This window comes from Seriola dumerili, unplaced genomic scaffold (assembly GCF_002260705.1).
Source record: "Seriola dumerili isolate Sdu_G_001 unplaced genomic scaffold, Sdu_1.0 BDQW01000138.1, whole genome shotgun sequence".
In the NCBI taxonomy this organism is placed as follows: Eukaryota; Metazoa; Chordata; class Actinopteri; order Carangiformes; family Carangidae; genus Seriola; species Seriola dumerili.
This window is the reverse complement of record NW_019174393.1, coordinates 5,334,456-5,350,176: the sequence shown is the minus strand read 5'-3', so window position 1 is coordinate 5,350,176 and position 15,721 is coordinate 5,334,456. Positions and strand designations below refer to the sequence as shown.

Here is a 15,721-nt window from a genome sequence, read left to right as displayed (position 1 = left end):
CGTTACACACTTATACAAACACACATACGTACAGTTACACACAGTGAGGCACCATAGCTGTGTTATCTGATATAGTGAAGTTAACACTGACTTCAGAAGGGTGCTGGAAGGGCTGGAAAGACACGTCAGATACAACACTACTTTAGACATTACAACAGTATTTAATTAATTGTGATATCTTATTTAGTTTTCAAGCTATCGACCAATAAACTTCACAGTGGACGGGGCTTAGCAGAAAAAATGGCTGAAACTCCTTAACAAATTGTTCAATCAGCATTAATCTGTGTAAATGTGTTCAGGCCGTGTTTGGGAATAGGTCTACCAAAGGCTTTTGAGACTGATAGGGAGGCCCAAAAATATCAATTAACACCATATTGATTGGCCCATCATATATATTTGCTCATTATTCAAGATGTCTTTGAGCAACTCTGATTAAACTCACTACAGTTCATACGATTAGGATATGTTTACGACAGGCCTTAATCAAATCAAGGAGCAATAAAGTTGTTCTGAAGGCTTCTGACAGGCTTGAGTAGGGGCATGTCAGTTTTTCCCGTCACATTTCCCACCCACAAAAATATCATCCTATCTCTCAACAGGATCCTGCATCCTTGTACTGTTTGACACTTCACCAACCATCTGTCTTTCTGGTCAGAGACAGATAACAGACCTTAATGTAAACTCTACATTAAGAACCAATCTTGCACAATATAGTACAAATAAATTAATAATTTATTTTCCAGGTAAGATTAAGTCTCATTGTCCTATTTAATATTGGTGTTTAATGGTGCTGCCTGTAAACTCCTGCGATTCAAAACCTGTTCTGACTTCAGGAAATATTTATCAGACACTCCAACTTAATTGACCCACTACAAGGACATTGTTTTGTTCTCATGTAATCTGTTAAACATTAAAAACAGATTAGGAGAGAGGCGTCCTGTGTGTGGAGGTTTTCTTCCTGCTTTGCGTTTTCAGACACAAGATAGTTTCCAGTGTTCCCATTTATGTGCAAAATAATGTTTATGAAAAAGACACGTGGTAAAAAATCATAGTCCCTCAGGCTGTGCACTCATATGACCCTATCAAACACTTTCAATAGAGGATCTGGGCCGATAATCTGTTATCTGAGATCACAATCCTTTCCTATAAAGTACAATGATTTCAGTGCCTGTGGTTATCACATTGTTAAAAGCAGAGATGAAAGACTTCTGAAAGAATCCTTCACTTTTACTGCTCTCAAACTTAACAGAGCTCCAGGTTTCTAAAAGGCATTTAATCAACATTTTGGAAGCTACCCTTGTTCACATTCTTGCCAAGAGTTAGATGAGATTGATGCCACTCATGTCTGCCTGTTGAATATGAAGCCACGGCCAGAAGATGTTAGGTTAGTTTAGCATTAAGATTGGAAACGGTGGGAAACAGCTAGCATAGCTCTGTCCAAAGGTAACAAAATACCCTTATCAGTACCTCTAAACACCAGTAATCAGCACATATCTTATTTGTTTAATCTGTATTAAAAAAATGTAAGAGTTTCTAATCAATTTACAATCTATTAAATTTACAGGTAGCTTTTGTTTTTAGATTTTGTTAACTGGATACTTGACAAATGCAGCCTTACATTATGAACTATTACTGAACCAATCCGTTATCTGTAAACAAGAACAATGTGTATGAGACAAATCGTGGCAGACTGAGAAGTAAAGCAAGCTAAAATCTTTTCATACACAGGATAGCAGCCAATTCCATTCATTATTCTACCTCTTTATTACTGTAAGACAATGACATCAAAGCTAATACTCATTTTAAAAAAATGTATGTAATAATGCCTGGTGTGGAACAGCATACAAAATTAAACTATATATATATATATATATATGTACACAATATACAATTTTGCACACTGTTGGAAAAGTGGTGGAAAAAGTTATAAATGACAGAAAGATGAGTTAAATAAGACGGAGAATTAAAATAAAGTGGGTAATTCACACTTTTTCACAAAGTACACATACCAACAACAGTTGTTCCTGAATCTGAGATGTGAACTGACATGGGGAGGACCGAAGAAATCTGAAAATCTACATACACAATTCCTGTGCTGATGACGCAAAGACAGACGTATTCATCTGTGGTTTATGATACTGGAGTCAACGAGGCAACACCCTATCACTGTTCCCTGACCTTAGTGGGGAAAAATTAAAGATCAAGGTGACCAAAGCTGACAATCAAATGACAACATGCTCTGCTGGAAATCATGTCATATGTACTGTATTATAAATCCAGAAAAATAGAAATGAATATTTACAACTTTTTAAAATAAGAGAAAAGGCTAAAAAGGTCAACAAGAAGTCACTGACACAAACTCGGACAAGTGATCAGTTCAGTCAGTGACTTGCAACACTGGGGTGAAGAGGTTTGACTCGGACAAGACGAGACAGTCCGAGTCGCAGACCCTGACCTGGAGACTTCCCCTGTGAACTCTGGGAGGAGGTGGGACTTTTACCAATTTGACCTGGGGAGGAAAAAGGTACTTATCTTAGAGTTCAGTTTACTGATACTGTTTACTGGTACTGCTGTGATTGCCTCTGAAGGTTTTCATTTAAGCATATTAGCTTTTGTTCACTCATACTGCACCTGGTGGGTTCCACTTGGGTATTCTGCTCCCTGATGGACTCAGAGCTGCTGCAGGTTTAGATGTAGAAACTGTGGAGGATGACGCAGGTCTCTTGGCTGCAAGTTTGGCTGTTGGTGGACTTCGCACTGGCGTGGAAACAGCTGGGAAATGAAGCAGATGTCATAATAATTCATCTGAAGTGTCTATAATTACAGCTGAATTTTCTTTGATGAATCCCAAGAACACACCTGCTGCATGTGACTTGGACTTTGATGTCTTGGATGGTTGCTTTTGTTTTTTAGAAGCAGGAGGTGATTTGATTTTCTCATTCTTGGTGACTTTCTCCTTCTTTTTAGTTTTACTGACTTTCTTCACAGTGAATTCCTCATCTTCACTCTCATCTGGTTCACTGAAATCTTCGTCACTCTCTGAATCTGGAATGACATTATTGTTATTTTAATGACACAAACACAACAAAAATAGTAAGAAAACAGAAACCACCTTTTTAAGGAGGGATGAAAAAGTGATAACCTGGTGTCAGTTTAGGTTCATAGTTCTCATCTTCTTCTTTCAGCTTCTTCCTCTTCTCTTCAGAGGCGTTAGTGGCAGCTTTTCTCTGTGTGGATGGGGCAGGTAACCGTTTCTCAGAGGTGATTTCATCCAGACCTAAAGAAAATAAATTGTAACCGCTTCAAAAACTTCTCAAAGTATCACAGATGACAATGTTTTTGGCAAGTGTAAGGAACTTAAATGTATAGTACAAGAGGGAAGGTGTGCAATGTACAAAAACAAGGGAAATTTACCCAAAATCGCACCATCCACACTGCAGTTCGAGAGGCGCAGTGAAGAAGGATCTGTGTTTTCATCTACTGGAAGTTGAACCTTGACATCTCCTAGAGAAGTTTAACAGAAATATAAAAGCTGAAAACACCTCAATGGTATACAAATTAATCTACATTTTAAAAGGCACAGCATACCTTTAGTGGTGGGTGACTGGTCCTTTATTCCCTCTGCATTATTGAGCAAGGAAAGCGTAATGGCTGCCTCTAGATCTCGTTCACACAACTTCACATCCAACGGCCTTCTATGGAAGAAAAAAAAAAAAAAAAAAACCACTCACAAATAATTCAAGATTAGACTGATGCTAAAATGTGTAGTACGCATGTTAGGTCTTCCTCCTTTACATTTTTGAATACTCATTTGAAAAAACAACAGCAAATGAAAACAATAAACGTGACAAATGAAAGTCTGACGCACTTTGCTAAAGTTGACACAGGACTGTCTTTCACCATACTACATCCCTGTTTGGAATCTGATTCTTTGTTTGACAAGTCTGTATAACTCAGTAAATATACTCACCAAGTACACAACTGTCAAGAGTCTCAGATTTCATATTATCTACTGGCTACATCATACTGTTTACCTGTCACAGTGAAGTGACAGGGCACAATGAATGAATTGTATTTCCTTTTTGAAAATAAAAAAGTCTCACTCGTTCGTGAGTTTACATTTTGTGTATGTTCTCCTTTGCTGGCAGCAAGTTGTCTGTTGGATGACCAATCTTGATTGAAAGTCACCTTTCAGTCAACACCTTTTCCCACTGCAAGTCTCTTTCTACATTAGTGGTCACAACATCAAAACTGTGACATTACATCTGGCTCTCGGCATATTTACTTTGTAAACTGGTACTTGTACATTTTTACTTTTGATATCTTGAACTTGCAACAACAGATTGAGCACAAAGGTTTTGGTTCTTTTCCTCTCACTGTGGCCTACAGATCATCATCATTTCAATCACTTGTTTATATACATGGTCTACTATGTCACATTCATTTGTGACCAACCTGCTTTTCTGGCTCAGTGTGGACTGTGAGTTGGTCTCTTGACTGGAGGACTTGCTTGATGATTTTTTGTGCTCCTGTTGTACCACATCCTCCCTGGCCTTTTTGCTGGGTGGAGCCTTCGCACAGGCAAAATCCTCATCTGCCACAACATGAAGAGAGTACATGGAGATATGTTGGTGGTGAGAGAAGACTGAGTCTGTTTATGTATGCATATGTACCCCTTTATGATGATTAGGCTAAGTTTTAAAAAGTTTATCTCTAGGATCAAAGGATAAGTTGTTGAGACTTAGTCAGCTCAGAAATGTTTGTATGTTGGAACATGACTTGGTTTACTTGAATGACATTGATTAAAAGAGGTTGTTTAACTGAACTCACCATCATCAAAGTCCTTGGCCTCACAGTAATTCACAACCTTTGTCTTCCTGTGTGTCAACAACAAACAACGTGTTAGCCTTTATCAGATATTAACAACAGTAAGCAAACTGCTACCGTGACTTAGGGCTGAAACAAAGGGTTTACAAACCTTGATGGTCGGTCCATAGTTTGTAGAAGTAAAGCTAGCTAACAATAACCACGCGTTACATTAGCTGCCACATCAACACGAATGTCTCCCGTGTTTGCTAGCCGGAGACGCTAGCCTAGCATTAGTTGTCTAAAGTTTTAAAAGCAAACATGCGTCCGAATAATCAGCGATTGAAACATATATTACAACGAACTAACACGTTAAACTGTTGAATTATCGTTACTTTTGCTGCATAATAGCCAGCAGAAGCAGCTCTCCTGTGCTTTCAACCAGCCCGCCTGAACCGAGGAGAAGTGACGTTTTGTTGACCAAATTCACGAACACGGGCAGCTGATTCGTTTGAAAAGAGAAGTCGTTATATATATAAATATATGTATATAGTCATTACATATTACATATATTTGGAGCTCTGCTAAACAAATTATTAAGACTGAAACAGGAAATGGTTAAATGGCCGAGTCTTCAAAAAGGACAATTAATCATTAGGTACCGAAAAAGAAAATGTGTCGAATCTGCTTGAATGTAGCCATAGACAGTAGTCTACGATGTAGCTTGATGAATAAACGGCTAATGTCGCCAGTTGGAAGTTCAAGACAATAGTAACATCTACTCTCTGGAGGTAATTTGTGTATATATTGGATCTTAATATTTATTTTGTGTTAATAATAATATCATTATTATCATTAATGCTGCTGTGTTGTGGCTGTGGATAGGTCCACCAGGGCCCGCCCACCACTTTTTGAGGTCCAAGACAGAATTTGGGACTGGGACCCAGAGGTGAGTACAATACCATAATTATATAACAGGAATTATCAGTTAATCCCATACAGACACAGGAAATTTTAATACAAATATTATAAATAATGAAGGGGCAATTATGACCAGTGGTGGAAAGTAAGTACCTTAAGTCAAATACAGTATTTAAGTACAGTTTTGAGGAACTTGAGTAATTTTGTTTCATGCTACTTTATAGCTGCGTCCCAATTCAGGGGCTGCATCCTTTGGAGGACATGGTCTATTAAGGGCTGGCTTACGAAGACCACAAAGACTGCAATGGCCGAATACAATCTTCACTTCAATTACAGCCTTCAAAGGATGCAGTCCCTGAATTGAGACACACCTTATAGTCAAACCCTATATTCTAACATTTACCTTATTACAAAATGTACTTTAGTAAATGAATGGTGAGGACAACATGTTACCTGCCACCTGGTGTCTCTGTGCTCTCTTTTCCTCAGAGTAAATATTTTCTCCTGCCAGTAGAAAAGGGACATTTTGAGACACTGCATGCCAGAGAGTAGTTATTTATCCTACTTACACCTACATCACGAGGCTGCCAAACCTAAGTTTGCACAAGCTAACATGGAGCTAACATGTAGGGGTGTGGGGGCCCAGATTGAAAAAATAAACATCACTTATGTTTGGAGATGTGGATGTTTTAAATAGGCAAAGCATGTATTTTCAATATTCAAACTATAAAGTATATTGAAGGGTGAAATTAGTACTTGTTTATGCAGATACTTGTATATCAACTGTCCTGTGTCAAAAATCTATTTAAAATCGGTCTCATGCAGTTAGAAATATAGTGCTGTTGGAGTTCAAACTGATTTTTGACATCATCTTATCAAATGGACAGAACCGATAAAATAATGAAAGATCATTTAAGTGTTACTTTAGTGAAGATATTTCTGTTCCTCCTTGTGCAGGCCATGGTAGTGTCATTAATGTCACTGAGTGAACACAGCCTTACAGCCAGCAGTCCAGCAGATGGCAGTAGGAGTCTGAAGCTTCAGGGCCTCAGATCACAGATGTACAAGAGTCTGACCTGCTGATTGACATGAACCTGACATGTCCTCAGCCGCCCAGACGCCCACACTCAGGGCGGAGGCAATCACGGCTCCCTCTGAAGTGCAGTGAAAGGCAAATCGCTCCGTTTTTTACTACTTCTCAGAGAGCAACAGCCATCCCGAGGGTTGTCATTTTCCAGTTTGTGAGTGGGTGGCTGTCGGCTGCGGTTTGTCACACACTGGACCTGGAGGAGACGTTCAGGGATGTGATGGTCGGTGTCCTCGTACCCAGACAAGGGAGGAAGACATGCAGCTGTGGGGCCAAAGGGCCCTGTGGTCACACATTCCTAAACTCCTCCAGCGCTGCCTACAGCCATGACCAAAATATCAGATCCAGTCATGCAAACACTGCGGTCACAACATCACGCTTTGATTCACACATATAGATGTTTATATTGTGTTCCAGACAACGCTGCAAGAGCTGTGGTAACAACAGGTGACTTTTAAACCACCCGATTAATCATGAACCTACCTCCACTATGTTTAAGGTAATCATGAGATGGCAGTCTCATTCATCTGGCACTTTCCATATATACATCTCTTTTTAACTACAGGAAATGATTTAGACTTCTGTTGCTGGAGTGAAAATTGCACCACCTCCACTCCTATACTATATGTTCCCAAACAAAGTCAGGTGACTGCTGGTGGAGAACAGGATGTAGTACAAAAAACTAAAAGTACCCTCCTAGATTATGACTCTGGTTAAAAAAAGTTAAAAATTATTTAGGTATATGATGTTAAATGTGTTAACATCTCTAAGTAAATGTGCATAGTCTACATTTTGTCCATGTATGTTGCTGTTCAGTGATGTACAGTCCTCAGTGAATGAATTTCAAAGTGTCATTTAACCTCAATAGAAATGAATGACATCTCACACAAAAAAATCTAGCTCTTAAATGATAACAAAGTCTTTTCTCTTCAGGGAAAACATTTTTTCTGTCTCTTTCTATAGCTAATGTTAATGTAACTGAACATTACTGCACACAAGGGATCTTTGACTTTTGGCTGAATTAATGTCTTTTGTCACCTTAAGTTTTTGCTGTCTTAAGTGAAACATAATATAACTTGAAAAGTGCTCTATAAATGAATAATTCATATATATAATATATAATATTATTATTATTATTATTATTATGCATGCTACAGGTATCACACACAACTGTCATCAAGGTCACTTATTATTACCTTATTAATATAAAATTATTAAACAATAAAATATAACTACAATTCAGAAGAACTGTTGGGTCATACTGTAGATTGCATGTGCGCTCTAAGAGTTATATCCGTATTTCCTGCAGAGAGTTTCAATGTTAAGTTGTGTAGAGTATTTCGTAAACAGCAACTCACACTGTATAGGAAGAATCTGGATTACTTACAGTAAAAATTTGTCAATACATATTTGATATATGAAATTGTTGTTAATTGTGCAGATATGGTTTTACAAGCGTCATTTCAAGTTGGCATAACAGATGTAGCTGTCACAGGTAGGCATGTTAACCTCAACAACAACTTATATGTTTTAACAATTAGCCTTGTTAGATCAAATTATTAGGTCAAGTTAGATCAAATTGTATAACTTGTACCAGGCTCAGACATTTAACAAACCCATAACTGTGATTTCTATCCATGGTACCAGCTGGCAGTATTACCAGACTATTTTGGAACTGGACATCCAGCTGGATTTGCTAGCCTAGTTGGCAGTCGGGAGGTCATCATTGGTCTTAATTTGAGCTTGTTAGTTGGAAGTGGTCAGGAGGCAGCTTTCCCCCTCAACCACTGATGTGAATGCCATCATTATGTAGTGTACAGCATCTCAGAGTGGTAGTTTGTGTGGGGCTCTCTCGGTGCAGCGCCGTTGTCCTTGTATGGTTGTTCCGCAGGCGGAGACTGCAGTGTTGTTATTTACATTCCTCAAAGGGGAAAGAAAAAATAGACTGCTTCTTAAGTATTGAGATATTTTAGGAAAGATACAAATAATTGTCATGTTTTGCACGAACAAGATCAGCAAGACCCTGCTGATGTAATAAAAGTACTCCAAAGGAGGTAATTTGTTCCCTTTGGCTACTCATAAACTGTGTTTTTAAGCTGCAAGTATTTTTAGCTCTTCACAGAGACAGAATGCTCTGTCGATGTCAAAAAAATCGTTGGTAGGTGGCAGTAGTTATTAACAAGCCTCAAACTAAATGTGGCTTGATGAGTTCCTAAGTGTTTCGGATATCCGGCGTTGCAGTTGTGTCAGTATGGTGGTGTTATTGTAACCTAGAAATGGCCTTGCCTCAGATGTCTTCAGACATGGACCAGTGGCAACCACAGCACAGCCACAGCAGCCACGGCTTTAGCCAGGGAACCAGAGTGGGCAGACAGATCTGTCAATCAGTGGCTTCCGGAGTTTGTTTTCTGAGACCTCGTCTTCTTAAGTGCATGCTTTCGTGGACGTTTTTTTTTGTTTGGAGTACAAAACACGGCAGCCACGAAGCTAATTGCAAGGCCAGAGAGGAACAATCACAAAGAGATTTTAGGAAGTGAGGGCTTGTGACTGCACAAGTGCTTTTATGGAAGACACGACATAACCCACAGTAATACAAAAATTGATTTCACGTCTGAATATGACTTTTGTTTTCATTGTTTCACATCTTGCAGGTGACGGTCTAAAGGGGTGTTGATCTGTTAGATTTAAAGGTATTTAGATTAGACTAGAGCAGTAGTTCTCAACCTTATTGGCTTGTGACCCCCTGGGATCAAGATAGTTGTATGAATACAGATTTGGTGGTGTGAGAATTAAAACACTGTAACATCAAATCCATTAAATTAGGGTTTAATTGCACTGTAAGAGGTTTTTGGCTAATGAAACTGTCCATTATGAGTCTGACATTGTTACAGGAGTACAATGCTAAATCAGTGGAGTACTCTTTCGATCGCCTGGTGACCCCCTCAGTTTTATCTTGGGATCTCTTTTGTGTCACTGGGCTAGAGCTAAACAGTAACATTTACTGCACAAGAGCAGCAAAAAAGCCAAATGAAAAAAAACCAAAGCATTGAGGCTTTTACAAACGACTATGTGCTGAATCATCATGACAAGATGTTACTGCTTGTGTTTTTGGGCAGCGTTATTAGCAATATCAGGCCCTGGATCAGGAATCTGCAGTATGATTATATGTGTTGACAAGACAGCAGGGATATAAACAGCATCAAAGGACCGGCAATAATTCAGTGCTGCCAGTTTTACACTGTGACACCATTCAAAATAGCATCTGTAAGGCAGCATTGTTTCCTGCACTCCAGTGTGGCACTTGAAGGGCACACGGGGAGCAGACTCATTAGGGTGACCTTTTAACAGGGAGGTCACAGGCAAAAGGACACAAGCACATGAGACCTCGCTGACTTAGGTCTCGTCATGCCTGGGATGCACTGCACTCACTGCTGCCTCTTTTGTTGATAGATCAGCTGGATCAGATTCTCTGTTGTGCATTTTCCATTAAGTACACTGCTCCCTTGTGCTGCGCAAAACACACGGCCATCTTTAATAACCAATAAGTGTCCACATACCTTTGACAGCAGGAGACTATCAGTTGACTTACTGTAGCAGTGCGAGGGACTCTGGTTTTCTCACAAAGAGTCATTCTGCTCAATGAACACGTAATCTGTCTCAGTGAGTAAAAAAAAAAAATACTCATGGCTTTTCACTGTAAAATTACAAGTCATCAGTCAGTGAGCTAAACACAACTGAGGAAACTCACTGTAATCTATTGCTCTGGCTCAGCGGCCCATTAGTCATCAAATAATGGCATGAGGTTATTGTATTTTATTTTGATATTCCACTGAGACACACTATCTGCAATGCAGGGGATGACACAGTTTTCTTTACTATGTTTAGCCGAGCACGTGGACAGCACATTATGCATCTGATGAAGCTAATGTGCTTTTGTAAACACTCACTTACTAAACATTTGTGCTTGTATGTTATGTACAGACTTCTTATCCTAAAATTCTCACTTCTCACAAGTTTTATTTAAAGTCAAGTGACATTGATCCCGGTCAAACCACATGCCATGCCAGTGTCCCAATGCTGCAATGCAGTGAGTTATCATCCCTCAGAGAGGCACTGGATGTCTTAACAAATGTTTGACACCAGAGGGCGATGTCCACATGTAAGAGCGGGAAGGATGGGAACTCTGTTGAAGTGCAGCTTGAGCCCTTTTATACATTTAAAAATGAAATTCCCAGTTCAAACTGGGGCTTGTTCTGGTAGCTTCGGTCATTATTCCACGTTACAGTAACAATACTGAGATCAATCCCCAGACAACAGCAATGCTATGCTGCTGCTAGGCGTTCATGAGGACACTGACGTTCGGGAGCATGATGAGACAGACTTTAAATTAATCATCAATTTAATCAAATTATCTGATCCATGAATTTGAAGTCCCAAGAACTGTCAACCATTCTTCTGAGGCGTTTCATTGTCTCCGGATACAATAATTGGGAGACCACAATCAGGTTTAGCAAATGTATAGCTGGAAGTTTGCCAAACTTCATATCATTTTTATAATTAAATTAAATGGCCTGTGTTGTCTGTGAAATACCACCTGTGAAACTGGATAAAGGAATTAATTAACAACCAATCAGATCCAGTAGGGGCTGCTGGCCCCCAGGCCCACCCATGCCCCAATTCCTAATAATAGGTTGCTGAAATTTAGTGACTCTCTGAAATTCTCTTACATGCCAATATATGCTAACATGATTATTTATGTTCTCATTAATCTCTGTATACTGGCCTCTCCTGACATTCCACACATGCCCACCAGCAATCACTACTGAGTTTCCCACCTCATCACACAGCTGCTCCTTTTTCTCAATCAGGTACCAGGCACTCTCTGCCAGGTCATCTATGTTGTTTCAACCTTTATTCTCATTTGAGAGCTTGTACCTGTTAAGACTGCTGCCTCCTTGCCTTTTGACCCAGTAAAGACTGTTCTGCCACTTCTAACCAGCTTTGAGCTACCAGATCTGTAAGTGTTGCAAAGACATTAATAAATGTTTGTTTCCCCAAAACAATGTGGCCCTTAAAAGTAATGAGCTAATGTCTTGATCATTTTTGGTAAGTTAGGGTTGATACTTCAAACTAATGGACTGACAAAACTGCTGATGCATTTGGGTCACCTCCATGAAGCCTTCATCACCATGAAACTGAAATTCAGTGCCGTAGAAGCTCACCTGTTTCCTTTTATGCTAATACTACTAATAGTACTATATTATCCTATAGTTAGGTCAACTGAAATTTCACGTAATCATAGAAAGTGTAATCTGAATCTTTTGAATCACTTTGCTTTAAAGTGTCACTTTACACAGCGTCTTAGAGTTTGTTGATGACTGTTTGGGTAAACCCGACTTGCCACTGATTCTTCTAGATCATTCTTGAATATCATTATTCATTGCTCTCCAGGACAGGCAGCATGCCAAAACCTTTGATCAACTCCTTAAGGGTTTAGATTTCATCCAGCAGGGGCCGTGACAAAAATAAATGATCTGATCTTTGTTGTGCTGGCAGGAGGACAGCAGCTCTGTCCAGGATGACTCACTCTCTCAGCAGTGAGCCATTCCTGACGCTCTCCTCTACCCATCAGCCAAATTGCCTTGATCCTCCGCTCATTGCCGCCTCTCGCCCACCCCTCGCGCTCACTCACTGTGGAGCAAGGTGGTCGCATCCTCATGGCCGGCGGCGCTCTTTACATCCCATAGGAGTGGGAACGTGCAAAGCAGTGAGCAAATGTGTTGAGAGAATTCCTCACATTCTCCTGCCCGGTCCTGGTGGCCTGGCTCGGTGTTGGGTTCCTGGGAGAGAGGGAAGAGGAGCCAGGGGAGTCGGCTGCCGACTCAGCAGCTGACACCTCCTCTGATCTCTATCTCTTCCTACAGCCATAAACCAAACTGTCTGACTTTTCAGCATAGCAGCCGCGTAAACAGAGCTTTCCTCGTGGCCTCAAATCAGCCTGCCAGTTCTTGCCTCGAAGGAGCAGATGGTTATGGTGAGGACGTGGCACTGACCAAACCTCAGCCCATGTCTTGTATTTGGTACAGCCGAGGGAAAAAACAAGGCAAATTTCCTAGTTTATTTGGAACACAACTAAGAAAAATTATTTCATAGTAGCTTTCAGGAAGACAGTTCCCTTAAAGCGATAATATTTTATCACAAAGATAAATATCTCATCAGTTTTTGCTGTACTTGCATACAGAAATATATTTGATTGGGTTTGTTAGCAAGTGTTGTTACATTAATGGACTTCATGGAGCCTGAAATCCAGTCCCTGGTGTTTGAAAAAGATAAATGCAATTAACTGTGCTGTAAAACGTAGAAATTGGCAGGACTATGGGACCTGACAGCCAGTTTTTAGCACCTCATGCTAAGGGGTTTCTTGAATCGACAGTCCTGCTGAGCTCACACTCTTCAGGGTAACACAGGCTGCTTTGCAATGCTCACAAAACTGTTTGATCACATCTTGTTGAACCGACGTTTACGCTTTTAGCTCTCACGGGATGAGAACGAGATTACTGAGCTCAAAGGGAGATCAATGGTCGTGATGTGAGGCAAAATACATCATTCAGAGTGCAAAGTCATCTATGGCTTTCACCACTTGTTCCAATGCAAGACCCAGGCGTTTTCCCATTATGTCTTGTTCTGCTATCATTGTGTGATTTGAATAATGAAAAGTAGGGCTTACAGCTCTCCTTTGATGCTCCCTAAAGCAATTTATGTAGTCAAATGACATTGTTTTGATCTTTTTGGTCCCTCGTCAGGCAGATCACTAAAAATAAACCGTCTTACGTAATATCAGATAGGACTTTGTTCCCCTTATTTCCATATTATTTGGTGATAAAGTCTGGCTTAGCACCAGAACAGGATATTAGAACGGTTGCCTTTGTGCTTTGTCAAGATTGAACAGTCATTCTTGACCAGAAGTAGGCAGAACAATTTCACCACATGATCCATTAGTTCCTGTTCTGGAACTTTTAATCATATCACATAACCTCCTTCAGCAGATGAAGTTTGCCCAGTTGTCATGGAATTGCATGTTCGAATTTCTTTCATTTTAAATCAAGAATTTTTCAAAACTTCAACTTTTATGCAAAAACAACAACAAAGTACTTAAGACTGTGTACGATGCTAAACCTGTCTGCAATGATGCAAAATTATAATTCAAAAGTGTCTGAAATAGTACGAAGGGAATAGGGAATGAGTGACTGTGGACACAGTTTATACGCTATGAATTTTTAACCAGGGTTAGGTCACTGCAAAGGGTCACTGGGTTATGAGTTTACAACCATGCACTTACTCTATCTTGTGTCTTTTTATGTACAAGTAGAGTAGTGAGAAACACCTATTGTCTCACTGTAACTGCCTTGGATGTCATGCTTAATGCCTCACCGATAGTCATCCAAACAATATGATGACAGGTGGGTTTTTATGTGTTCAAATATATATCTTCCTGACATGTACATAAAAATTGCTGTGTCATTGGTTGTGATTTGTAACCAGCGTAAAAGTCACCTCTGGCTTGCTTCTTTTCCCCTTAGTCACTCCATGCCCAATTTAGCAGCAGACACATCTTTCTCTGCAAGGTGCACAAGCTGTACCCTTGAAAAGATATTTTTACTGGGAACACTCCCTTCTGACAGCCTGGGCTTTGTCTTCCCAGTGCACCTCGAAGCTTGACAAAATGAAAATGAAACTGACTTTTCCACATAGCAGATTCCTCATACAGTTCAGCTATTGCATATGTTTTACTATCAGTGCATGTCAGTTCATATCAGATTCACAGTGGATTTGCTGCTTTTCCCTTTGTCACGAATATACAAAGCAGGAGAGGAAGGGAGCATAACCCAGTGCAGTTTTTGGCTGTTGAATTATACATTAGCTAGTTCAGCAAAAATCTTTTTCAGGGTGGTACAGTAACTATTTTACAAGCCCCTGCCCTTGGATTGAAATCCAATTGTTTTCGATCGATCACCACATCACGGCTACCTGCTCCGTAATATAAAGTTTCTTCCTTGAGACAAGGATCCCATAACTGTTTAGTGGCTTAGGGCTGGACATGAATGAGTTATGATGTCTGTTTGTGAAATATTACCAACATATTGTTACACAGCCATGTAACATCAGTGAACATACAGTAATACCTCCGGCTATGCAAAAGTGATTTTTAGCCGTCCTAGCAGCGAGGCTGTATGGATTTCAGTGTTTGGAATTGAAATATCAAGAACTATTAGATGGATTCATGAAATTTGGCACAAATATTCAAGGTCCTCCGGGGATAAATCCTACTGACTTTGGTGAACCTCTGACTTTTTCTGTAGCGACACCAATGGGTCAAAGTTTTCACTTATTGTGTAATATCTCAAAATCTAGTTCCAGGATTGGTAGAAAGTTTTGTACAGACATTCATGTTTCCCGGAGGGTAAAACCTAACGACTCAGGTGATCCCCTGTCTTTTCCTCGAGCATCATCATGACGTTTTGTGCCTATGATTTTTCTGTCAATAGATGAATTGATTAATAATTTCAGCTTTACTTCAGTTTATGATCAAATTCGTGCAAAATTAATGACATTCCCAACAACCTCAGCTGTGCTAACTAAGATGGTGAACTTGCTGAATATCAGGACGTTAGGATTGTCATTGTTGACATGTTAGCATGCTGATGTTAGCATTTAGCTCAAAGCACTGCTGTGCCAAAACGCAGCCCCACCGAGCTGCTAGCATGGCTGTACACATCCAAGATGTGTCCGAATTCAGGGGCCGCATCCTTCGGAGAACAAAGTCAAACCGGAATGAGGTGGTCTGATCGACTAAGATTGTTGCTGTGCATCACCAGCTGTGCCCGCCCTCACTATCATGTCGCAATG

The 15,721-nt window shown here is 40.0% G+C and overlaps 1 protein-coding gene across 1 annotated transcript; it reads right to left on the bottom strand.

Moving 5' to 3' along the window:
- Positions 1 to 1,760: 1,760 nt before the first annotated feature.
- Positions 1,761 to 5,256, bottom strand: rad51ap1 (RAD51 associated protein 1). Its single transcript, XM_022749650.1, has 9 exons — positions 4,979 to 5,256; positions 4,831 to 4,877; positions 4,456 to 4,594; positions 3,589 to 3,695; positions 3,415 to 3,504; positions 3,143 to 3,277; positions 2,860 to 3,045; positions 2,632 to 2,772; positions 1,761 to 2,509 (listed from the first exon to the last, which is right to left on the bottom strand). The coding sequence occupies exons 1-9, from the start codon at positions 4,993 to 4,995 to the stop codon at positions 2,382 to 2,384; spliced, it is 990 nt and encodes a 329-aa protein (XP_022605371.1). The 5' UTR covers positions 4,996 to 5,256; the 3' UTR covers positions 1,761 to 2,381.
- Positions 5,257 to 15,721: the final 10,465 nt, after the last annotated feature.

What these genes read in the sequence shown, in the direction of transcription:
- rad51ap1 (XM_022749650.1), bottom strand. An exon ending in ACACTGAGCCAGAAAAGCAG is followed by an intron (nt 3,696 to 4,455) that starts GTTGGTCACAAA and finishes TTTCTTCCATAG; the next exon opens with AAGGCCGTTGGATGTGAAGT. An exon ending in GTCCAAGTCACATGCAGCAG is followed by an intron (nt 2,773 to 2,859) that starts GTGTGTTCTTGG and finishes TTCATTTCCCAG; the next exon opens with CTGTTTCCACGCCAGTGCGA.